General features: G+C 37.8%; 1 protein-coding gene across 6 annotated transcripts in view; it reads right to left on the bottom strand.

Annotated features, from left to right (window-relative positions):
* Positions 1-23196, bottom strand: part of thsd7aa (thrombospondin, type I, domain containing 7Aa) — a 267241-nt gene that overhangs the window by 96006 nt on the left and 148039 nt on the right. For all 6 annotated transcript variants that reach the window (XR_012394625.1, XR_012394622.1, XR_012394621.1 and 3 more), the window contains 2 exons: positions 11362-11517; positions 2558-2761 (listed from right to left, as the gene is read on the bottom strand). Coding sequence is in view for 1 of the 6 variants with exons in the window: in NM_001122760.1 (NP_001116232.1) it covers positions 2558-2761; positions 11362-11517 (360 nt within the window). In the remaining 5 variants the exon portion in view is untranslated. The remainder of the gene's footprint in view (positions 1-2557; positions 2762-11361; positions 11518-23196) is intronic.

Genomic DNA, 23196 nt, shown 5'->3' with positions numbered 1-23196 from the left:
ACAGCCTCTTCACCTTTGTGTATTACTCTGCCCACAGGAGTGGCAAGCAGAGGACTAAAGTTTGACAAATATTGGAGCTGTTGGACAACATAATGAACTTTTGAGTTTTTTTTTTGTGAGAATGTAGTTATTTAAATTGCGTTGGCAGTATTTCACGCTGGCGGCCAGCCTGCCATACTGAGCAGAGCAAAAAAAATTGACACATCGCCACAAGATGGCGACAGAGATCGTATAATAAGTCCTTAGGGGTGCATTTTTTTAGCGTGTGTTTCAAACTACAGCTGAACAAATCATTACAGATCAGGTGAGTGACAAGATGATCTCTCTTTTGTACGTAGCAGTGCTTTATTTATACTAAAGTATCTGGTAGTGTTTGCGTTGCTCTGGCTTTTTCAGGCTTTATTATTGTGATCTCCCGATTGCAAGAGAGAAATACTGAGATATCTCTGTAGACTGATGGCATTTTATGCCGTTCAGCCTTATATTCTTTAAATGTGAGCAAAATCATCTGTTTTGTCATCACTTTAGATGTTACGCTAGAGAATCATTTAAATACTAGCTCTAAAGTGAGGTTGGTGAATGACCAACGGTTTCTGCTGTTCTGACGTCAGCTGCTGATGTGAATGAGCGGTGGAAGAAAGTAGTTCCTCTTACTAAATAGCTGTTGAGACTTTCCGTGTTTGATTTTCTTTTTTATATACATGATTATGCTGTCAAACTGTTGTATAAATGCAAAATCACACTCGTAGTGCGACGTGGCTGTAAATTGTCACTGGTAGGACACTAAGGCACTTGGCCTGCGGCCTCGAGCCAACGAGTTCCATGAATAATTCCATGAAGTTAGTGCTTACAAAAAATTCAATTTTGGATAAAAATTTTGAGAAAAGAAAAAACACTTTAAAACCACCAGGAAGTGGCACTTTCACACATTCTACTTTAGAGCTGGCTTAGTATTACCAATGTTACTGTAGATACAGTATGTGCTTACTGGTTAACATTTGCTGCAACCATTCAAACACCAAAATAATTCCTAACACATTCAACCACTGATAAAAAAGTAAATTCCTTAGTCACCGCGATGTTAAATAGCATAAAATATTGCGTCACTAGCATGTCAAAATCTCATGTACAAGAACACAGTGCTTTCTGCTACCATTGTTAATTACCTACAATTCTAAACTAATCTTGAAGGAACAAAAAAATCAATTATAATAATATTTTTTTCAGGAGATTATGTCTTTTCACATTTTCTATGTGTTTTTCAAGAACTGGAAAACTGGTCCAGAATTTTCTAGAATTTATTGATTTCTTGGTCAGGGGTTAGCACTGTCACCTAACAAAAGGCAATAGGCATGCTGGTTGCAATAGGAGTCCTGGCTGGACTAGATGGTATTTCTGCATAGAGTTTGCATGTTCTTCCATGCTCCAGTTTCCTTCACAATTTAAAGACAAGCGGTACAGGTGAACTGAATAAACTAAATTGGCCGTATATGTGTGTGTGTGAGAATGAGAGAGTGTATGGGTGTTTCCCAGCACTGGGAGTACATGAATTAATGTACTCTCAGTACTGGGTTGTGGTTGGAAGGGCATCCGCTGCATAAAACATATGTCATAGTAATTGGTGATTCATTCCTCTGTGATAAATTAGGAACTAAGCTGAAGCAAATTGAGTAAGTTTATGCTTTCTCTCATTTCCCATGGGTTTTTGATGACTGGAAAATTGAAAATTGTTTAGTATTTTCCAGGATTTTTTGGTTTTCCAGTACTTGTGGGAACTCTGTTCTTCCTCTACTGGTGTATAGAGGCATCAGACTCAGCTACTGGTCACAGATCCTCAGGTAAATTGTACTTTCTTTAGATCTCACAGATGGTGTTGGTTTCCTCTGCTACCCTGAACTCCGTCAAGCCAGAATCATCCAAATGCTACTGGAGAGTTTCAGGCCTTCAGGCTAGTTAGACGGCAGAGCACTCCAGCACATGTGGCTTTGTGTTTTAAAGACTAAAAGGCAGCAGTGCCACTTCTTGCTCTCAGTTTCCCCTCTGGTCATTCTAACAATAGAGTATCACTAGCAGCCGCCTGTGCAAAAACAGCAATTATGGCATTGGGCAAAAGTCCAGAACATAAGCCCTGTGGACAGAGTTCAAGAATAAACCCAGCTGCGCAAGAACAAAACAATCTGGGTTTGTTGCTACATTGGACACACTGCACGCCTGGACGTGACCCTTACATTGAAACTCAAAGATTTTTAGTTAGCGTGAATAATTGGGGATGATAAAAACAGAGGACCCCATTTCATGCAGATGAAAGGTGTGTGTATCACTGAACATCACTGTTAATGCACTGCATTGTGTATATTATTTGTATATCATCACATGAGCTTTTTTAGCAATGCCATTAGAAATTGAGCAAAAAGAAAAGGCTAAAAGTAATGCTAGACAATTTCTAGGAACATTTAAAGGGAATAATGAAAATGTGATAATAATTGGGAAGGACTGACACAGAGGATAATCCCACTTCATGCAGATGGAAGGTGTGTGTGTGTGTATGTGTACTGACCGTCACTGTTAATGCACTGGACTTGTGGGTTTTGGGTTCCTGGTCCACACACTTTGTCATTGTCAGGCACACACTCCTCCAGCTTCACCAGCAGCCAGTCGTAGCAACTGGGCTCCTCGCAGGGAATGGCCTCCGTCAGGTGTGGGCAATTCCCTGTGCCACCTGTGGGCTCATTCATGATTTTCCTTTTCCTCAGTTTGAAACCTGTGGAGAGCAATGAACGAGATTCAAAGTCATTCTCTGCACTGAATCTATTCAGTTTGATTAGCTAATTGATAAGCTAATGTCTAAGAAATTAACAAGATTTTAGTCACACATAAATCCAAATATATTGTGTTATTAAAAATAAGAATTGTTTAATGTAATAAAAATGAAAAAATCTAACACCTATCTATCTATCTATCTATCTATCTATCTATCTATCTATCTATCTATCTATCTATCTATCTATCTATCTATCTATCTATCTATCTATCTATCTATCTATCTATCTATCTATCTATCTATCTATCTATCTATCTATCTATCTATCTATCTGTCTGTCTATCTATCTAACTGTCTGTCTGTCCGTCCGTCCGTCCGTCTTTCTAACTATCCGTTCGTCCGTCCGTCCATCCATCCATCCATCCATCCATCCATCCATCCATCCATCCATCCATCCATCCATCCATCCATCCATCCATCCATCCATCCATCTACTCTTCCATCCATCCATTTGTCTATCCGTCTGTCTATTTATTTATTCTTCCATTCATCTGTCGGTCTGTCTGTCTGTCTGGTCATCCTTCCATCCATCCATCCATCCATCCATCCATCCATCCATCCGTCTGTCCGTCTGTCTGTCTATTTATCTATTCCTCTATTCATCCGTCGGTCTGTGTCTATCCATCCGTCCATCCATCCGTCCATCCATCCATCCATCCATCCATCCATCCATCCATGCATCCATCCACCCACCCATCCATGCATCCATCCATCCATCCATCCATCCATCCATCCATCCTTCCACACTTCCATCCATCCATCTGTCTGTCCGTCCACCCGACTGTCTATTTATCTATCCATCCATCCATCCATCCATCCATCCATCCATCCATCTCTCTATCCATCCGTTCGTCCGTCTGTCTATCTATCTTTCTATCCATCCATCCATCCATCTACTCTTCCATCCGTTCGTCCGTCCGACGGTCTATCTATCTATCTTTCCATCCATCCATCCATCCATCCATCCATCCATCCATCCATCCATCCATCCATCCATCCATCCATCCATCCATCCATTCTTCCATCCGTTCGTCCGTCCGTCTGTCTATCTATCTATCTTTCCATCCATCCATCCATCCATCCATCCATCCATCCATCCATCCATCTACTCTTCCATCCATCCATTTGTCTATCCGTCTGTCAATTTATTTAGTCTTCCATTCATCTGTCGGTCTGTCTGTCTGTCTGGTCATCCTTCCTTCCATCCATCCATCCATCCATCTATCCATCCATCCATCCATTCGTCCGTCCATCTGTCTGTCTATTTATCTATTCCTCTATTCATCCGTCGGTCTGTGTCCATCCATCCATCCATCCATCCACCCACCCATCCATCCATGCATCCATCCGTCCATCCATCCATCCATCCATCCATCCATCCATCCATCCATCCACACTTCCATCCATCCATCTGTCTGTCCGTCCGTCCGTCCGTCCGTCCGTCCGTCCGTCCGTCCGTCCGTCCGTCCGTCCATCTATCTATCTATCTATCTATCTATCTATCTATCTATCTATCTATCTATCTATCTATCTATCTATCTATCTATCTATCTATCTATCTATCTATCTATCTATCTATCTATCCATTTGTCTGTCTGGCTGTCTGTCTGTCTACTTATCATTTCATCCATCCATCCATCCATCCACTCTTCCATCCATTCGTCCATCCATCTGTCTATTTATCTATTCCATCCACATAATAAAATTATCCGTCACATTTACAGTTTATATTTATATATATCACATGACTATAAACAATATATCACATGACTATATTTAGTATGAAATGAAGGGAAATAATTTATATGAAAATGTAAATGAAAAATATAACACAAAAAAGTAAAACAAATAAATAAACTCAATATTCCTCATATTATCTTTAATTAGTTTATTTACACTGCAATTGTTTTTTAAAATAGTTTTTTGAATAGGATTTTTAAAAATAATTTCGCTAGTGTAATTATGTTTTGCTGTTTAGTGTGAGCTAAAGTGTCCAAAGGCAATTTTCTAATTTTCTATCCCCTGTGGGATACACAATAAAGTTTATTGATTTGAATTTAATTGAAATAGCTCATTCTAATTAAAAAAGAGCATGCTATTGACGTCCATACTATTTTATCCCCCAGGTGGCTACCGGCTTTCAACAAAAAAATAGAAACAGAAAAAAAAAAATAGAACCAAGTTTGAAGGTGTGTACATTTTCATTTTTTGCCTAAACTATTCCTTTAGCAATCCCAGAGTGTCACTGCGCGATCTCTGCAATACTACATTAAACATATCAGTCCATTAAGTGTGCGAGATGACAGAAATTACTGGAGCAGCTCATCATAATGAATATTATTATTCTTCCCTCATTATGCTTCCCTCTCACCAAAGCGACTAATGCATTCAGAAATCCATTAATACAGCAAGGCTTTGACGCCAGGGATTTTCCAATTCAAGGGCAGAAAAGGGCTTTAAAAAAAGTGAGGACCAGACTCGTGACCAGCACAAGGTCACCTACATGCACCCGGCCATCCCTGTCTCTGGCCTTTGGTTTAATCCACATTGCTGTCTGGGGCCGATAAGGTAATATGGGGAGAGGGGGGCCTTTAGGAGTTAGCTGGAGATGCCAGCGTTGTCCCTTTCTCTGATTACTTCTGTCCTGCGCTGTCCTCCTGGCTTTATTTAATCAGAAGGTCAGCGCCTAGCTCATTGTAGGGTGTGTGAGGGGATTGTATCGCAGCTCGTCAGTCTGCCTGGAGGGCTCTGGTGGCGTTTGCTGCCTCTGTCTCTTTATCAGACAAAAGCAGGATACTGGGTTTCATATATGAGTCCCTGCTAATCAAAGATACAGACAAAAGGCATAGCCGTGCAAAAAAATCTCATGGGTCATCGCGTCTAGAAGATGCACGCTGACACGTTATTGGAGCTTAATGTTGAGATGTCATGGCTAATTTGTACTTTATCTCCCAGCAGGCACTGTTGTCACTTGTTCAGGATATGATAGAGATATTAATATGAATCAAGTCTGATTGTCATGGTATAAATGTATGATCACACGAGGGTTATTAGCATTGGTATTAGCAATTGAGTTTAAAAAAAGGCTAAAAAGAAGGACAGAAGATTTGCTGGAATATTTGATGTTAATAAACAAAAATAATCAGTTAATCTAAAGTTAATCTACCTATTGTTTTGGCAATTATAACATTTGGTTTTTTTAATTTAGATTATACTGTAAAAAATGCAGGGTTCCACACAATTCATTCATGTTGTCCCAACACAAACCAATCAAGTCTACTCTAAGTGTTGACAAACTGAAGTGGATTGAACATCAAACAATTATGTTGTACCCAATCTCAAAGAATCTCAAGAAAAAATCTCAAGAATTGTGTTGTCTTTAGCTCATTTATAAGAGGTAGTTTGAACAAGCAGCAACAATCTAAAAATCTATCTGACATCTAAAAAAATCTAAATCAAAAATAGAAACAGAAAAAGCAAAAGAAAGATAATACATTTGATTTCAAATGAGGCACTGCAACATTGTCAACATTTCAATAGTTATCTTGATTATTTCAAATGAAAATGTTGTTTAATATTATTCTCTAACATATTCAGTAGGTGTCCTAATTGTTTACAGTGATCTTTAATTATTTTGCTAAATTAATTCCAGTTTTGGCTTTGGTACTTACTAAGGTACAGTATATACGCAGATATCTTAATGTGTAACATCCTAAAAAAAATAGAAAGTATTAATATAGAAGAGAGATCTAGTAATTTATATATATTTATACATGTATACATACACACACACACACACTGGCCACTTTATTAGGTACACCAGTTCAACTGCTCATTACCAGAAATTTCTGATCAGTAAATCACATAGCAGCAACTCATTGCCTTTAGCCATGGAGACATGGTCAAGACGATCTGCTGCAGTTCAAACTCAGAATGGGGAAGAAAGGAGATTTAAGTGACTTTGAATGTGGTTGTTGGTGCCAGACGGGTTGGTCTGAATATTTCAAAAACTGCTGATCTACTAGGTTTTTCCACAAACAACCATGTCTAGAGTTTACAGAGAATGGTCTGAAAAAGAGAAAATATCCAGTGACCAGCAGTTCTGTGAGCAAAAATGCCTTGTTGATGGTGGAGGTCAGAGTAGAATGGCCAGACTGGTTCAGGCTAATAGAAAGGCAACAATACCTTAAAATAAACACCTTAAAATAAAATAAACACAGGTGTGTAGAAGAGCATCTCTGAACGTACAATGCATCGAACCTTAAGGTGTATGGGCTATAGCAGCAGCAAAAGACCACACCGGGTGCCACCCCTGTAAGCTAAGAACAGGAAACTGAGGCTACAATTCACACAGGCTCGCCAAAATTGGACAATAGAAGATTGCAAAAAACGTCGCCTGGTTTGATGAGTCTGGATTTCTGCTGCGACATTCAGATGCGGTCAGAATTTGGCATCAAGAACATGAAAGCATGGATCCATCCTGCCTTGTATCAACGGTTCAGGCTGCTGGTGGTAGTGTAATGGTGTGGGGGATATTTTCTTGGCACACTTTGGGCACATTAGTACCAATTAAGCACCGTGTCAATGCCACAGCCACCCTGAGTTTTGTTGCTGGCCATGTCCATCCCCATGACCACAGTGTACCCATTTTCTGATGGCTACTTCCAGCAGGATAATGTGTCATGTCATAAAGCGTAAATCATCTCAGACCGGTTTCTTGAACAGGTTAATGAGTTCACTGTACTTAAATGGCTTCCACAGTCACCAGATCTCAATCCAATAGAGGACCGACAAATCTGCAGCAACTGCATGATAATACCAAGCCAATATGAACCCAAATCTCTGAGGAATATTTCCAGTACCTTGCTGAATCTCTGCCATAAAGGGTTAAGGCAGTTTTAATTGCAAAAGGGGGTCCAACCGGGTACTAGTAAGGTGTACCTAATATAGTGGCCGGTGAGTGGACAGCATTTTTTTTTCATTATCATGTTTTTTGTTTGTGTGTACTGAAAAGATAATTTATGGAAATGACTAAAACTGAAGGTCTTTTGTAATTTTCAGGAATCATGCAGTAGCTTGAGTAAGAGTATACATTTTTTATAAGAATGGTTATCTGCTTTAGCAAATTAACTCTTCATCTAATATAATAGCAATATATTATGCATCAAAAACTTTCAGTGATTCATTTAAAAGTCAAACTTGATGTACAAACTAATTCGAACACAAAAGTTACAGCTTGCTTGAGGATTGCATGTTCACTTTTGCAAATCTTGCTTTGATTTTATATCTATGACAATACAGCGGACAATGCGTAGGATCACAGATACAGAATAAAACTTTTTGTCATATTGTTCTAATCTGTCCTCATGCAGGATATATGTTATACATAAAAACACTTCTTTTATTCTCCACATCTCCCTGAATAATGAGCCCACATACTGTATATATGCATGCACTAGTCTGCCATTACAGCTATATGGCATGAAGCACGAACTGTGGGCGTTTAAAAAGAGCAACACAGATTCCGAGAGAATTCATCATTAAGATGCATAGTAGAGAATTTCCACCCATCCCATCCTTTTGAGTCGCTTCATTAGGGAAGAGTCAATATGCATTAGTCATGGCACGGCTTGCTGTCCCAGCCATAATTAACGAGGAAAGCAGCCAGCATGCCAGCACCTCTGAAACACTTGTATCAACTGACAGCAGCATTCGGTAAACCTGTGAATCAGATTCAGCTCCTTTTAAAGACCATGTAAAGCTTGACTGCAAAAACTCCTTATCAAGAGTTGCAATCTTATTTCTAGCCCCCCAAAACATCCAATTGATTCTTTTTTTAAGAACATAACACTAATTAAGATCAGATTGTGTAAGATTATTATGACTGTTTTAAGATTATCCCTCATCTTTCTTTCTTAGTTAGTAAAGCTTAAACTTAGATATGTTACCTGGCAAATTACAATGAGACACATATTTTAAGACCACCTTTGTGGTTTTAATGAGTTTGTTTTATCTGTAATAACTTTTATTTTTAAGTTTTCCTATTAAAAAGGCTCAATAATCACACTTATTCTTACTTTAGCTGTTATAACATTTTAAGTTTGTCCATTAAAATATGTTCAGTCACACTTATACTTGTTCTTTAGTGACAAAATACCTTTTGCTATGTTTTATTGCAATAAGCTATTTAGTATTTTGAGAGGCAACAAGTGCTATACTATACTGCCAAGGAACTATACTTTATTATTACTGGATTATTTTATTATTAACAAGGATTATTAACAAGTGCTATACTATACTGCCAAGGAACTATACTGCCAAGTAATTAATTAGAGTACAATTTTGTTTATTAATTTTCATTGATTTTCTTTTCAGCTTAGGTCCTTTATTAATCAGGGTTCACCACAGCGGAATGAACTGCCTATTAATTTTGTTGGATTATTTTATTATTAACAAGGATTATTAACAAGTGCTTATTAACAAGTGATTATTAACAAGTGCTATACTATACTGCCAAGGAACTATACTTTATTATTACTGGATTATTTTATTATTAACAAGGATTATTAACAAGTGCTATACTATACTGCCAAGAAACTATACTGCTAAGTAATTAATTTGAGTACAATTTTGTTTATTATTTTTCATTGATTTTCTTTTCAGCTTAGGTCCTTTATTAATCAGGGTTCACCACAGCGGAATGAACTGCCTATTAATTTTGTTGGATTATTTTTGTTAAATTTAATACAACATTTTAGACAATATGCATGGATTTGTGATCTTGATTTAATTCATACGACAATCTTGGTTTAAGTTTAAATGTTTTGGCTCATTTTAAGAACAAATGGGCCACTCAAGGACATTCACCGAGTTGTTGTGAAGCTACTCCATTGATATTTTGGCGGTGTGCTTTGGGTCATTGTCCTGCTTGAAGATGAACCGTCGCCCCAGACTGAGGTCAAGAGCACTCTGAAGAAGGTTTTCATTCAGGATGTCTCTGTACATTGCTGCATTCATCTTTCCCTCTATCCTGACTAGTCTTCCAGTTCCTGCTGCTGAAAAACATCCCTACAGCATGATGCTGCCACCACCAAGCTTCACTGCAGGGATGGTATTAGCCTGGTGATGAGCGGTGCCAAGTTTTCTCCAAATGTAATGCCTGGCATTCACTCCAAAGAGTTCAATTTTAGTCTCATCAGACCAGAGATTTTAGTTTTTTAGAGTCCTTTTAGAGTCCTTTAGATGCCTTTTGGCAAATTCCTGTAACGTTTTCCTCTCACCACTGAAGAACCCTGGAGCTCAAACAGAGTGACCAGCTGACCAGCCTGTCCTGGTCCTGGTGGTTCCAAACATCTTCCACTTAAGGATGATGGAGGCCACTGTGCTCATCGGAGCTTTTAGAGAAGCAGACAGTTCTGTAACCTTCCCCAGTCTTGTGTCTCGAGACAATCCTGTCTCAGAGGTCTACAAGCAATTCCTTTGTCTTCATGCTTGGTTTGTGCTTTGACATGCACTGTCAACCCTGGGACCTTATATAGACAGGTGTATGCCTTTTCAAATCATGTCCAATCAACTGAGTTCACCACAGGTGAACTCCAATAAAGCTGCTGAAACATCTGAAGAATGATGAGAGGAAACAGAAGGTACCTGAGCTCAGTTTATAGCTTCACGGCAAAGGCTGTGAATGTTTCTGTACATGTGATTTTTCAGGTTTTTTATTTTGAATAATGAAAAGCAATTGAGAAGCTAGTTTTAGGATAGCTTTTTTTTTTTTTTTTTTTAGGATTAGACCAAACAGACCGCTTGAAATAGTTGTCAAAATACAAATTTTAGGAATTGTTTACTAAAGCTTATAGTAAGTATGTTTTCCAAGAAACCTTACCAAGTAAGACAAGCTTACAATATATAAGAAAAGCTCACAGTTCCAAAAAATATTTATAAGCTAGCTTTAAGATAACAATGCAGTTAAAATAAGTCTTGCAAGAAGTGTTACAATACTTGTTTTAAGACTGTTTTATTCTTTACTAAAGTCTAAATAATCTTATTTCAAGAAATCTTACCAAGTTATCTTCCTGCACTGGGAGATTATTTGACATGTTTCTACTCTGCATCTTCTTAAATTTAATTTATTTCTCATATTAAGATGATTTTGTTTGAAGTGTGTGTTTGTTATTTTGAAGCTAAATTTAAACCATTATTCGTCTGTTTCTTGACAAGTTTTACAATCTGCAGGCTCCTTTTTGTTTGTTGTTCCCTCTACAACTCTCCTGATTCATAAACCTCTGAGAAAATGAATCTTCTGCCTCAGTAGGTGGTGATAAGTTTATGGCCCGGATGCTGATGGCGCAGATAGAGGTGAGAGGTGGGGTGATGTGAGTTATGTGTTGAAAGGCCTCCCGTACACAATTCATGAGATTTACAATGAAAGAGGACGTTTTATTGATCTGTTCTGTTTTAGCCAGATGGGAGAAACGGCTGCTCCCCAAACAAAACTGTAAGGGATGAAACGGCCCAATAGTTCAAGATAAGATTGCGCTCACCTTTCTTTGTGGATTGATCCTGGCAGTTTTCGAAGGTGCAGGGCCCCCATGCGCTCCAGGCGGACACCTCACACTCCACAGGACAGGGGATATGGCAGAGCTGGGTGGTGTTATGAGGAACACCCAAACACAGGTCACTGTTTACTGGACGCAAGGCTGTGGAGACACACATAAAGGATTTTTTTAGGGTCTCTATAAATACAGTGGGGAAATAAGTACTGAACATATTTTTCACCATTTTTCTTAGAAAACGTATTTCTAAAGGTGCTGTTGACTTGAAATTTTCCCCAGATTTTGGTAACAACAAAAAAAAAATGCACATTTGCAAGGAAAACAAAGCTACATAGTTTACAAATTAAGCTATGTGCAATAAAATTAAATGACACAAGGAAAAAGTATTGAACACATGAAGAAAGGGAGGTGTAGAAAGGAAGTGAAAGCCCAGACAGCAGCTAAAATGTCTCAGTAGTTTTTCAGCAACCCTCTGTTCTTCGTCATTGCAAATTAACATTAGCTGCTTCAGTCCAACATCTACATTAGCAGGAGGATGAAGATGAAACCAGGGTGGACATTTAATCTAGATAATGATCCAAAACACAGCCAAGCAAACTCTCAAATGCTATCAAAGAAAGAAAATCAAGCTGTAGAATGGCCCAACCAATCACCTGACTTGAATCCAATTGAAAATACGAAATAAAGATCAGATTTGATAGAAGAGATCCACAGAACCATCAAGACTTTTGCACTCTGTTGAAGTCTGTGGAAAAACTCACACCTGAGCAATGCATGTGACTTTCTTCTACATATGAATATATATGTACATCTTTACATATACAGATGTCACTACTTCAATTTGTTCCCTTTGCCGCTGTTCATACCGCGGCTTTTGACCACTGGGTGACGCTTTAACCACAGATTTTCAGCTTTGCCTTTTCACAATACTAGATAGACGGTTCTGTATGTGTACCTTATGTGATGTGATGTGTTCTACATATATCTTTAAGTTGGCATCACCAAAAAAGCCTTTAAAATATTGTTTGAAATACATTTCAGTAGTTCACTACTTTCTCCTTGTGTCATTCCATGGTTATTACACAGAACATTTATCGGAAATTGTTTGGTCTTTTACTAAAATCTGGTTTGATTCCAAGTCAGCAGCTCCTTTAGAATTAATATTCCCAGGAAAAACACATGATGTGTTCAATACCGATTTCTCTCACTGCATACATGCACTTCATATGGGACAGGAATGTACTGTATGTTTTGTGCACATAAGAATGTAATTTAGATGTATCGTATATGAATACAAATTTTCATGTTAGGGTGTTTTGGAGTGATTTGAAGGAATTTACTTTGGGGCTGTTTACAGTTGTGTTTTCATTGCTTTTTTTCTATGATCAGATTGCTATAGTAATCATGATTAATGGGTGTAAATGCCCTCAAAACGCATTTAAGACGGATATAAATCAGATCGCTCAGACAACTTCAGGAGGTGATTTCCATATGAAACTGAACAGGTCTAAATGCATCTGACCACATATGAAAATTGCACTCCTCCCAAAAAATTGTGAAAAATAAATGTAAGAGCACATGTGTTAAGGGTTATATGACCGTCAGATATACAAGCACAAATGCATAGGCAACTGAAGGCCACAGGTGACAGCTTGAGAGAGTTTCATTAATAATTTTGCTTTGTTTTATTTTTGACCGGCAGAATGCAGTCTCAGTGAAATGAGAGAAATAATAGAAAATATAGTGAAGTGTTCATTTACAAATGCACGTTTGTTTTGTTTTTGGGGGAGAATATGTTATACACAAATTAGTTTAAACCCTTTACAGTTTTGAATGACGTCTTGCATGTATCTGTATGACAAGATATGGGTGTTTATAATGAAAGTAATCAAGAAGTCTGCCTTGTGTGCTTGTTATGATGTTTTACAGCCTCGAAAATAATTTGAATGCCAAAAAAGATGCATAGCTTATGTTTCTGTAAATAGCAATATTAGTTGAATAATGTAGTGTATCTGATGATGTAGTTGACATAATCAAGCCCAAACGGAATCTACACACAGAGAAATCAGCAGATTTATAGCCCATCATTGAGTCTATTTATTTACTTGTGTAAAAATGTGTGTCAATTTATGTTTATTTAGCTTTTTAATTAATATCAGTAATAATATTGACTATTGTGAGTGTTCATTTTATTTATTTACAATACAGTTTGTAAAGTAATATTTTCAGTCTTTTAGTAGAGTTATTATTATATATGAGAAACTTGGTTTGTTTAACAAATACGTGGATCTAGATGGATTTGCATTGCAAACATTAAATAAAAGTTAAAAATGTATTATTTTTTATTTAATATATTAAGATTTTATTTATGATACTAACAATTTTTTTTGCATAAATCCGCAGATTTTTTATTTCTTTACAAAATTATCCACATAAAAATGTAGACATAGCCTAGACATAACCTAGTTAAATTTGCACACAGCGTGGGATTCGAAGATCAGATTCCGAAGACACATTAATGTTTTTAAATGTAAATAGATTCGTTTTCAGAAATCAGATAGCTATTCGATCAAATACTAATTAAATGACTTCTTCCAGGGTTTATGCAGAAATCCTAAGGGTAATTTTCAAACCTTTTTAAGTATTTTTAAAGCCCTTCTTAGAATATTTTAAGACCTCGTTGCTATTTCAAGTTCTTATCAGTATCAAACATTTAACTTAATAACCAGTGGTTAATAAACATTTATAGTTAAATAAATCAATGGAGCACAACAACAAGAACTCAGATAAGCTTGGAAGAAACATAGCTTGAAAGAATAAATTATGCGGTTGTTTTCAGTGACAGGCTTCAGCCACTGTTTAAACTCGTCTTTCTCCAACCAGGAGTACACAAACTCACATTCTCCCATTTTTCCGTCTGTTTCGCTCTATGGTTTCGCTACATGTAGAGAGCGTCACATCATCTTCCTGCGTTTGTTGCAAATTATGTGACATCACCTGAACGGAGAAGCTTGACCGGGCGCGCACAGGCCTAAACCAATCACGCTGAATGAGCACACCCTTGTGAATTTTAGGAGGAAAATAAATATATTTACGCTTTTCTGAAGTCAAACACTTAGGACAACGCATGAACCAAATTTAAGACCTAGAAAAAACATGATTAGGACTTTTTAGTACCTTTTAAGGGCCTTAATTTTTTTCAGAATTGATTTATCAACTTTAAATACTTTTTAAGACCCTGCAGACACCCTGTGTTTACAGAAAATGTAAAGTCAAATTACATGATGAACATTATTCTAATAAACAAGAGCTCATGAATGCATATGTTTTGCTTGACATCTCTCGAGACCCCCTTTGTCCTTGTTTTCTTTTGATCTGCAACTATCGCTCGGAGCCGTAGGTGACTTTCTTCAATGTCAATGCAGGAACAGATCTGCACTGATACTCTTTGATGGATCTTCTGTTCATTCACATGCAAATTGCTTCATGTCCAAAATGTGTTCACTCTGTGCTCTGAGCCATTTTCTAAATCATTCGGTTAGCATGTGTATGTTTCTCATTGTAGATTTTCAGTGGGATCTAAGTGATTGATCGCAGGGCCGATTGTAGAGCCATTAATGATTTATATAAACTTGTTTAAAACAGAAATTTAAAAGGTTTTTGTGAAGTGCTCCACTAGGAACATCACCCTAACACTCAATTTAGCAAGCTGAATTTAACTCTGAAAGTGACGTGCCACAAAAATGAGCTGTCAAATTGACAAAATTGATCTGAAAAAAATGTCAAATTGACTTGCAAATGCAACTTCTATTGTTCCCACAAACAGTCTCCATCTACACCATAGCTGTTATTATGCAATCCAGACTTATTTGAAAATGCAGGAGTTCTGCTTAATTGGATCACTATAACTACACATACATTTCCTTTCAGTTTCAATACATTGTTTTCACCTAATGATTCTTTTACCATAGTGTATGCTTTGTATACATTTTATCATTTGCATAGCATAGGCATGCTACAATTCGTACTGCATTCCTGATGTGGTAAACTTGCATGGTAGTTTACCTAGTACAATGTTGCATTTGTACAATTCAATTCAATTCAATTCAATTCAATTCAATTCAATTCAATTCAATTCAATTCAATTCAATTCAATTCAATACAATTCAATTCAATTCAATTCCATTCAATTCAATTCAATTCAATTCAATTCAATTCAATTCAGTTCGAATCATCTTTATTCCTATAGTGCTTTTACAATGTAGATTGTCAACAAAAATCCATGTAAAATAAGATAACCCTGTTAATGTGGCCAGCCTAAGGCACACTTGTGTAATAATCATGCTGTCTAATCAGCATCTTCATATGCCACACCTCTAAGGTTTATGGATTATCTCGGCCAATGGGAAGGCTGGCTCACACTGTATGATTTTTAATAATCCTAAACGAGCTTGTCAAACATAGCAAATATAAACAAACTGTACCTGTAATTTTGCTCACAGCAGGCCTCAATAATAGTCTGTTTAGACTATTTCCCGCAGTTGTTTGAAATTGTCAGGCTGATTGTGTCATCAGATTAGGTGCTCTTATTGGTTCTTGGATTGACACTGGTCATAACTGAGGTCACACTGCAAGGAAGTGTCTGAAATCTTCTGAACTTCATCAGATGGAAAATTTTATTGCGACGGCCATTAAGTGGCTGTCAGTGATTATGTCAAACCCACAATCAAATGGTTGCCTAAAGTGTAAACCAGGGTCACCAACCCTGTTCCTGGAGAGCTACCATCCTGCAGATTTTTGTTTCAACCCTGACCAAACACACCTGTTTGTAATTATCAAGTGCTGCTTTAGGTACTATTAATTGGTTCAGGTGTGTTTGATCAGGGTTGGGACAGAATTCTGCAGGAAGGTAGCTCTCCAGGAACAGGGTTGGTGACCCCTGGTGTAAACTCATTGTAAAGAGGGTGAGAAACATCCTCTGCTTGACTACATTGGAAGAGATTATTCCAGTTTCTTTGCATCCTAGCAATGATCTCATATCCCTCATTTACAATACTGGAAACTTTAGCTCAAATTACAAAACTCAGGATAACATATTAATCAATATTAAGAATCAAACAACACATTTTTGTCCACCATTTCATGTATATTCTTGTTCACTCTATTGACCTGCACTTATGAATCGACATGGACCATAGTTTCAGGTAAAATCCATTCATTCATTTTCTTTTCGGCTTAGTGCCTTTATTAATCTGGGGTCGCCATAGCGGATTGAATCGCCAACTTATCCAGCATATGTTTCACGCCTTTCCAGCTGCAACCCATCACTGGGAAACATCCATACACACTCATTCACACACATACACTGACAATATTGTTTAACCAATTCACCTATAGCGCATGTCTTTGGACTTGTGGGGGAAACCAGAGCACCCGGAGGAAACCCACGCGAACATGGGAAGAACATGCAAACCCCACACAGAAATGCCGCCTGACCCAGCCATGCGATCATACTCCCCACTGCACCACTGTGACACCCAGTTTCAACTAAAAATCATCTTGAATGTCCTAGCCTGGGGTTAAGTAAATCAACAACAGATCTTCACTTTTAGGTGAACTATCCCTTCAACCACCACACACACTCTCAAACGAATCCACACACACTCCGTCTACCTGTCTGACTTCCTCTCCCAGCGGCTCCCGTTTCTCTGCCCTGTTAACCCAGTCTGATTAATGACCCACTCCTTTTAGGTTGACCTTGTTCAGGTGGCACAACACTCGCTTGGAGGCCAGATGGTCTGCTGTTTGCCCACCCAGGGTTTCCCCGGCCTAATTACGGCCCCAGTATCCCGTCCCATCAGACCCTCTGTTTGACAGCCGCCAACACATTCACCTGCTTGCATCACCATCATCATCAATAACCGGCTCCTGCCTGCGGGTCGGTGCTGCGCGGATGCTCTGTAACAAAGCCGTGGTGTTGAATATCTCATAAAGATCCACGACGGGGTGCGACATTGATTATATTCTGGCCGAGGCGAAACGAATGAACACTGTTGTTGTGTTCTGCTCTCTCTGTGACTGAGATGTGTTAATGGATAAAGATCGCGACAGCAGCTGCTTTCCCCTGTTGTCTAAATGTCTGAAACCACCCGCCGGGAGAGGAAATCAAGCACAGCTTCCCCAGGCCCAAACAGCAGAGCAGGAAGCGCTGGCAGAGAGGAAGACAACAAGCGGCTTTTGATATGTAAAAACGCATACTTTGTGTTCGCTGCCATTCTGGCATTCATTATTTGGGTTTAGGAATCCATAAGGCCAAAATGACTGCAAATGAATCTGGAATGGAAGTGCTGCTTTCGTATTTATTGGAACAATCTATGTTCCTGATTCTTCACTTCTGGCAAAACAAAGCATAATAGGAAAACAATAACAGTTTAAGAGAGGTTTATATACATTTTGAGGTATAAAGAACACGCATCTCCTGCTTCTACTTACATTTTCACTTAATTTAAATCAACACTAACACAAAAATGATCTGGAATATGAATTATTAACACAAACAATATTCATGGTGGCTTAGTGGTTAGCACTCACAGCTAGAAGGTTGCTGTATCGAGGTGCGGCTGGACCAGTTGTCATTTCTGTGTGGAGTTTGTATGTTCTCCCCGTAGGTTTCCTCCGGGTGCTCCAATTTTCCAACCAGTCCAAAGACATGCGGTAAAGGTGAATTGGATGAACTTAATTGGCCGTAGTATACAAGTGTGTGTGTGTGTGTGTGTGTGTGTGTGTGTGTGTGAATGTGAGAATGTATGGGTGTTTCCCAGTACTGGGTTGCAACTGGAAGGGCATCCGCTGCATAAAACATTTGCTGGAATAGTTGGCGGTTCATTCTGCTGTGGTGACCCCTGATAAATAAGGAACGAAGCTTAGGAACTAAGGGATTAAGTTAATTTGCAACTGCATTTTTTAGTAACTTCAAAACATCTCAAAATTTTTTTTATATATAATTGACATTGTTTTTATTTTACTTAGAACAGGGGTGTCAAAACTCGTTCCTGGAGGGCCGGTGTCCTGCAGATTTTAGCTCCAACTTGTTTTAACACAACTGCAAGGATGTTTCTTAAAATCCTAGTCAGAGCTTGATTAGCTAGCCCAGGTGTGTCTGATTGGGGTTGGAACTAAACTTTGCAGGACACTGGCTCTCCAGGACCGAGTTTGGACATGCCTGACTTAGAACATGTAAAGTGCTCAGCATATCTATGTTTAGCTCTCCCAAATCTATCTTTTAAATTGATATGTTTATTAGGAAGCTATACAATATCATATTTGTGCATATACATTAGATTAGTCAGTACTGAAGTCAAATCTGGAGCTAATCTAAAAAAAAAAAAAAAAAAAAAAAACTTGTAACGGTCCAAAAATGAGTACACCCAAATTTATGTCAGGGAAAACTATTAAATAAAATAAAAAAGAGGAAAAATCAAGAGAAACAAAAAATATTTAACATTAGTTTAAATTTTGTAGCTTGTGATTCCCCTCCCCCCCCCCCCCCCCCCCCCCCCCCACACAACATTTCATTCACTGACAACTGGATAAAAATATTCCTTAATATTCCTATTTTATGAACCATTTTAAGGTCAAAATTAGTAGCCCCTTAAAGCTATTTTTATATAGTCTACAGAACAAACCATCATTATAAAATAACTTGCCTAATTAAACTAACCTGCCTTATTAACTTAATTAACCTACGTGGTCTACCTAGCCCTTAAACATCACTTTAAGACAGGGTTTTTCAAAGTCTAAGACAGTGGGCCTCCCTTTTGAAACAACTTATCCATTGGCGCCCCCCTCCTCCCAAACACGCACGCACACACGCACACACACACACACACACACACACACACACATACACACACACACACACACACACACACACACACATATATATATATATATATATATATATATATATATATATATATATATACATATATATATATATATATATATATATATATATATATATATATATATATATATATATATATATATATATATATATATATACAGTATATATAAAGACACAGACAGATGCCAGACTGTTAACTCACTTTTATCATCATTTGCATGAAAGTGCAATTATTTACAGAGTAATAACAAGTATTTTAATATAACGTTTTTAAAACTAGGATGATGGTTCAATATGAATAGAACAGATCCAAGAACTGTCCATCCCAGTCAAAACAGTGGAAGTTTAGTGGGTCTCATGCTGTCATTAGCCAAAATATTTTGACAAACCACACATAAAGGTCGTGGTTGATCAGCTGGTCCTGTCCACGTAAATCATAAACTCAAATACTGATCATCATATCGTTGTCTTTTGGGTTTAAGCCCTGAACTTGAAGGCTTTTGTGGCGAGGGGGCGTGGCCGAGCGCCGTGGGACGGAGTGAGGCCACCGCGTAAGTGGATACACCTGCGGTGCGCACCTGCCTCAGATCCCACGGAAGGAGCTCTGGATCATAAAAGGAGGAACAAGGGCAGAGGAAGCCGAGAGAGGACCGGACCCGGACATATTTTACGTTTGCTTTCAGTTTGACGGCAGTCTCCGTGAGGATCTGCCGTCCGTTTGTTTTGGTTTAGACGGAGCTGCCGTCACTGTCATTAATAAATCACTTTAAACTGCTTCGGTTCTCCGCCTCCTTCCCGGCGGCCAAAGGGCCGTGAACTTCATTACAGCTTTGAATTGGGGTGGGTCTCAGAAACCGACCCATTGTATAAGCAGGCATATAATAAACGTTTAAATATAATAAAAAATACATATAATAATTAAACTTAATATTTATATTTTTATTATATTATATTTTTTCCCTCGCCTCCCCTGACATGCTCTGGCGCCCCCCAGGGGAGGCGCGCCTCACACTTTGAAAACCCCTGCTTTAAGATATATAGAAGTGTCTTGAAAAAAATATAGTTAAATATTATTTATTATCATCATGGCAAAGATAAAATAAATCAGTTATTAGAAATTAGTTATTAAAACTATTATGTTTAGAAATGTGTTGAAAAAATCTTCTTTCCGATAAACAAAAATTGGGGAAAAAAATAAACAGGGGGGCTAAAAATTCTTTCATTCATTTTCTTGTTGGCTTAGTCCCTTTATTAATCTGTGGTCGCCACAGCGGAATGAACCGCCAACTTATCCAGCAAGTTTTTATGCAGCGGACGCCCTTCCAGCTGCAACTCATCTCTGGGAAACATCCACACACACATTCACACACACTCTCATACACTACGGACAATTTAGCCTACCCAATTCACCTGTACCACATGTCTTTGGACTGTGGGGGAAACCGGAGCACCCGGAGGAAACCCACGGAAGGCAGGAAGAACATGCAAACTCCACACAGAAACGCCTACTAAGCCGAGGTTCGAACCAGCGAAACCAGCGACCTTCTTGCTGTGAGGCGACAGCACTACCTACTGCGCCACTGACTGTTCTGACTTCAACTGTATGTATATATGTTTAAATATAAGGTGAAAACTTACATGAACTTACACGTATACAAATGAAATACAGAACATTATTGAACTCATATGTTTTTGACGAAAATCTAATGGTGCTGATGAGGAGACATAGTGAGGTATTATACAGGTATATTCTTGCACTTTGAGAACATTCACATTCATATTCATATGTCTGCCAAAAATGCCAAATATTTTAATCTACATAAATGAAGAGGGATTAAGTAGATTAAAACACTACCAAACTACCATTGTATTGTCCATTTCTTTAAATATTAATTACTAGCAATGATTAATTTCACAAAATATCTTGCTGCATTAAAACGTAAAGTTTTAAGAAATGCCTGATGCATACAGTTATTCTGGATATATTGAAGTTGGCCTCACACGTTGCACTGGGATAGTGCAGACGAACATAGTTGTCCAATTTCGACAGCGGATTTAGCTATGATCCCTGGAACTGAATGACCAGATTAAATCTGTTTAAAGCACACAGTGTCTGTCCTTGAGTAAACCACTACTCCTGATGCTCTCATTGTCTGGCATTAATGTATATAAATACCTGTGAGTAATTCCAAAGGCCCTTGGAAATGTCCAATCATGTGGAGCTCGAAATTAAATCCTCTCAAATCTGTCTGAAACTCCCTGCAGGGAAAAGTGCCTGATTGATTCTTCATTGATTAAAAGGGAAGCAGGTAAATGATGAAGAAAATGTGGGGCTGGCGTTCAATTAAAAACATTAACCGAATGAATTGTGTGATATGCAGATTAATTAATCGAATCAATTGTAATTATTCACATCAATTGTTTTAATGAGAAGGGTAACGTGTAAAACAAAGGCAGCCAAGATGGAGCCGGACAGGGTGTCAAAATCTAGCAAATTCTGCAAAAATCAGATGAGTTATTTTTGTTTGTTTGTTCATTTAAGTAAAAATAGTTTTTTTTCTAGCCAAAATAAAATAAATAAGACTTTCTATTTTCAGACATACTGTGAAAATTTCCTTGCTCTGTTTAACATCATTAGTAAAATATTTAAAAAAGAAAAAACATTTAAAAGGGGGCTAATAATAATTCACTGCTTCCTTGATATATAATTGCAGTCAAAAATGGTTCTTGAGGTCAAAAAAATAAATATGTCACAAATATTGCTTCTAACTATTTGAAAAGCCATTACAAAATAAGCAAATTTAGGTTGCAAAATTAAAGAAAAAATTATAAAAATCCTGGTAGGAATGGGATTGAACGTGTGAAATAAACAGCAAGAGTGTGCAGGTGTTCTTGCACTGTTTTTTTTTTTTTTTATCTCAATCTGTCAGTGTGTGACGCGTCAGTGCGCCGGCCTGTCACCTCACCCAGCAGGAGCTGCAGTCGCTGCCATGTGCTTCTCTTAAGGCCACATTACAAATGGGATTCCAGCACTGTCTGGCATCAAGTTCCTCACAGACACCAAGGTCCTGAATAACCACAATCTACTTACAAAAAAAAATCATAATCGCTTGTGCGATGCTGAATTATGTGTCCAAGTTCTGAAAAACTGAACAAATAGCCTAAAGTGCAAAAATGAGCAAATGCATTAAACAGACCCATAGGCAAAACCAAAATATACGTTTGAGGATGTAATATTTACTTGCTTTTAAAATATTTTGGATGTGATTTTTATAATATGCATACTACTGTTTAAAATTTGTGACTTTTAATTTTTCCGCCAGCCATCCCTAGGGCTTCCGGAGAACTGTCTTTCCATTATAAAATCACCACATTTAAGGTCTGATTTTTAAAAAAAATCAGTGATCTTTACTGCCTAATAGATATATGATGTGAAATGGGTGTCAGACCAGGCAAGAAGCACTGCATTGAATTAAATTTTCCCCAGCCATGTTTTTAAAATGTGACAATTTATTTACTCCAGTATTTTCAATGGAGTTTCTTCAGCTTCCGTGATGAACACCTAAATGAATGTTTAAGTCTATTTAACTGAATATATTATAATTACATTACATCAATGTTGTAAAAGGAACCTTGTGAAATTGAAAATAGTAACATTAAGCATTCACCGAAGGTTAGCTGAAAAACACTAGCTGTGCATATAGGCGAATTATCAACCTACGTCACACATGACGTCACACAGGTCCCCGATTGCAAAAAAAAAAAGACCGGTTGCGATAGTAAACATGTTGTGCTGTGCGGTAGGACGCTAAATTCGAAAAAAATAAATAAATAAATAATTGAAAACTTAACGTTTCCCATACACCACACTGCTTTAATGCCAATTCCAGACGTCTTTGGCTAAAAGGGAGCTGAAT

The sequence above is a fragment of the Danio rerio genome, chromosome 19 (genome assembly GCF_049306965.1).
Source record: "Danio rerio strain Tuebingen ecotype United States chromosome 19, GRCz12tu, whole genome shotgun sequence".
Classification (NCBI taxonomy): Eukaryota; Metazoa; Chordata; class Actinopteri; order Cypriniformes; family Danionidae; genus Danio; species Danio rerio.
This window is presented reverse-complemented; position numbering and strand designations above follow the sequence as displayed.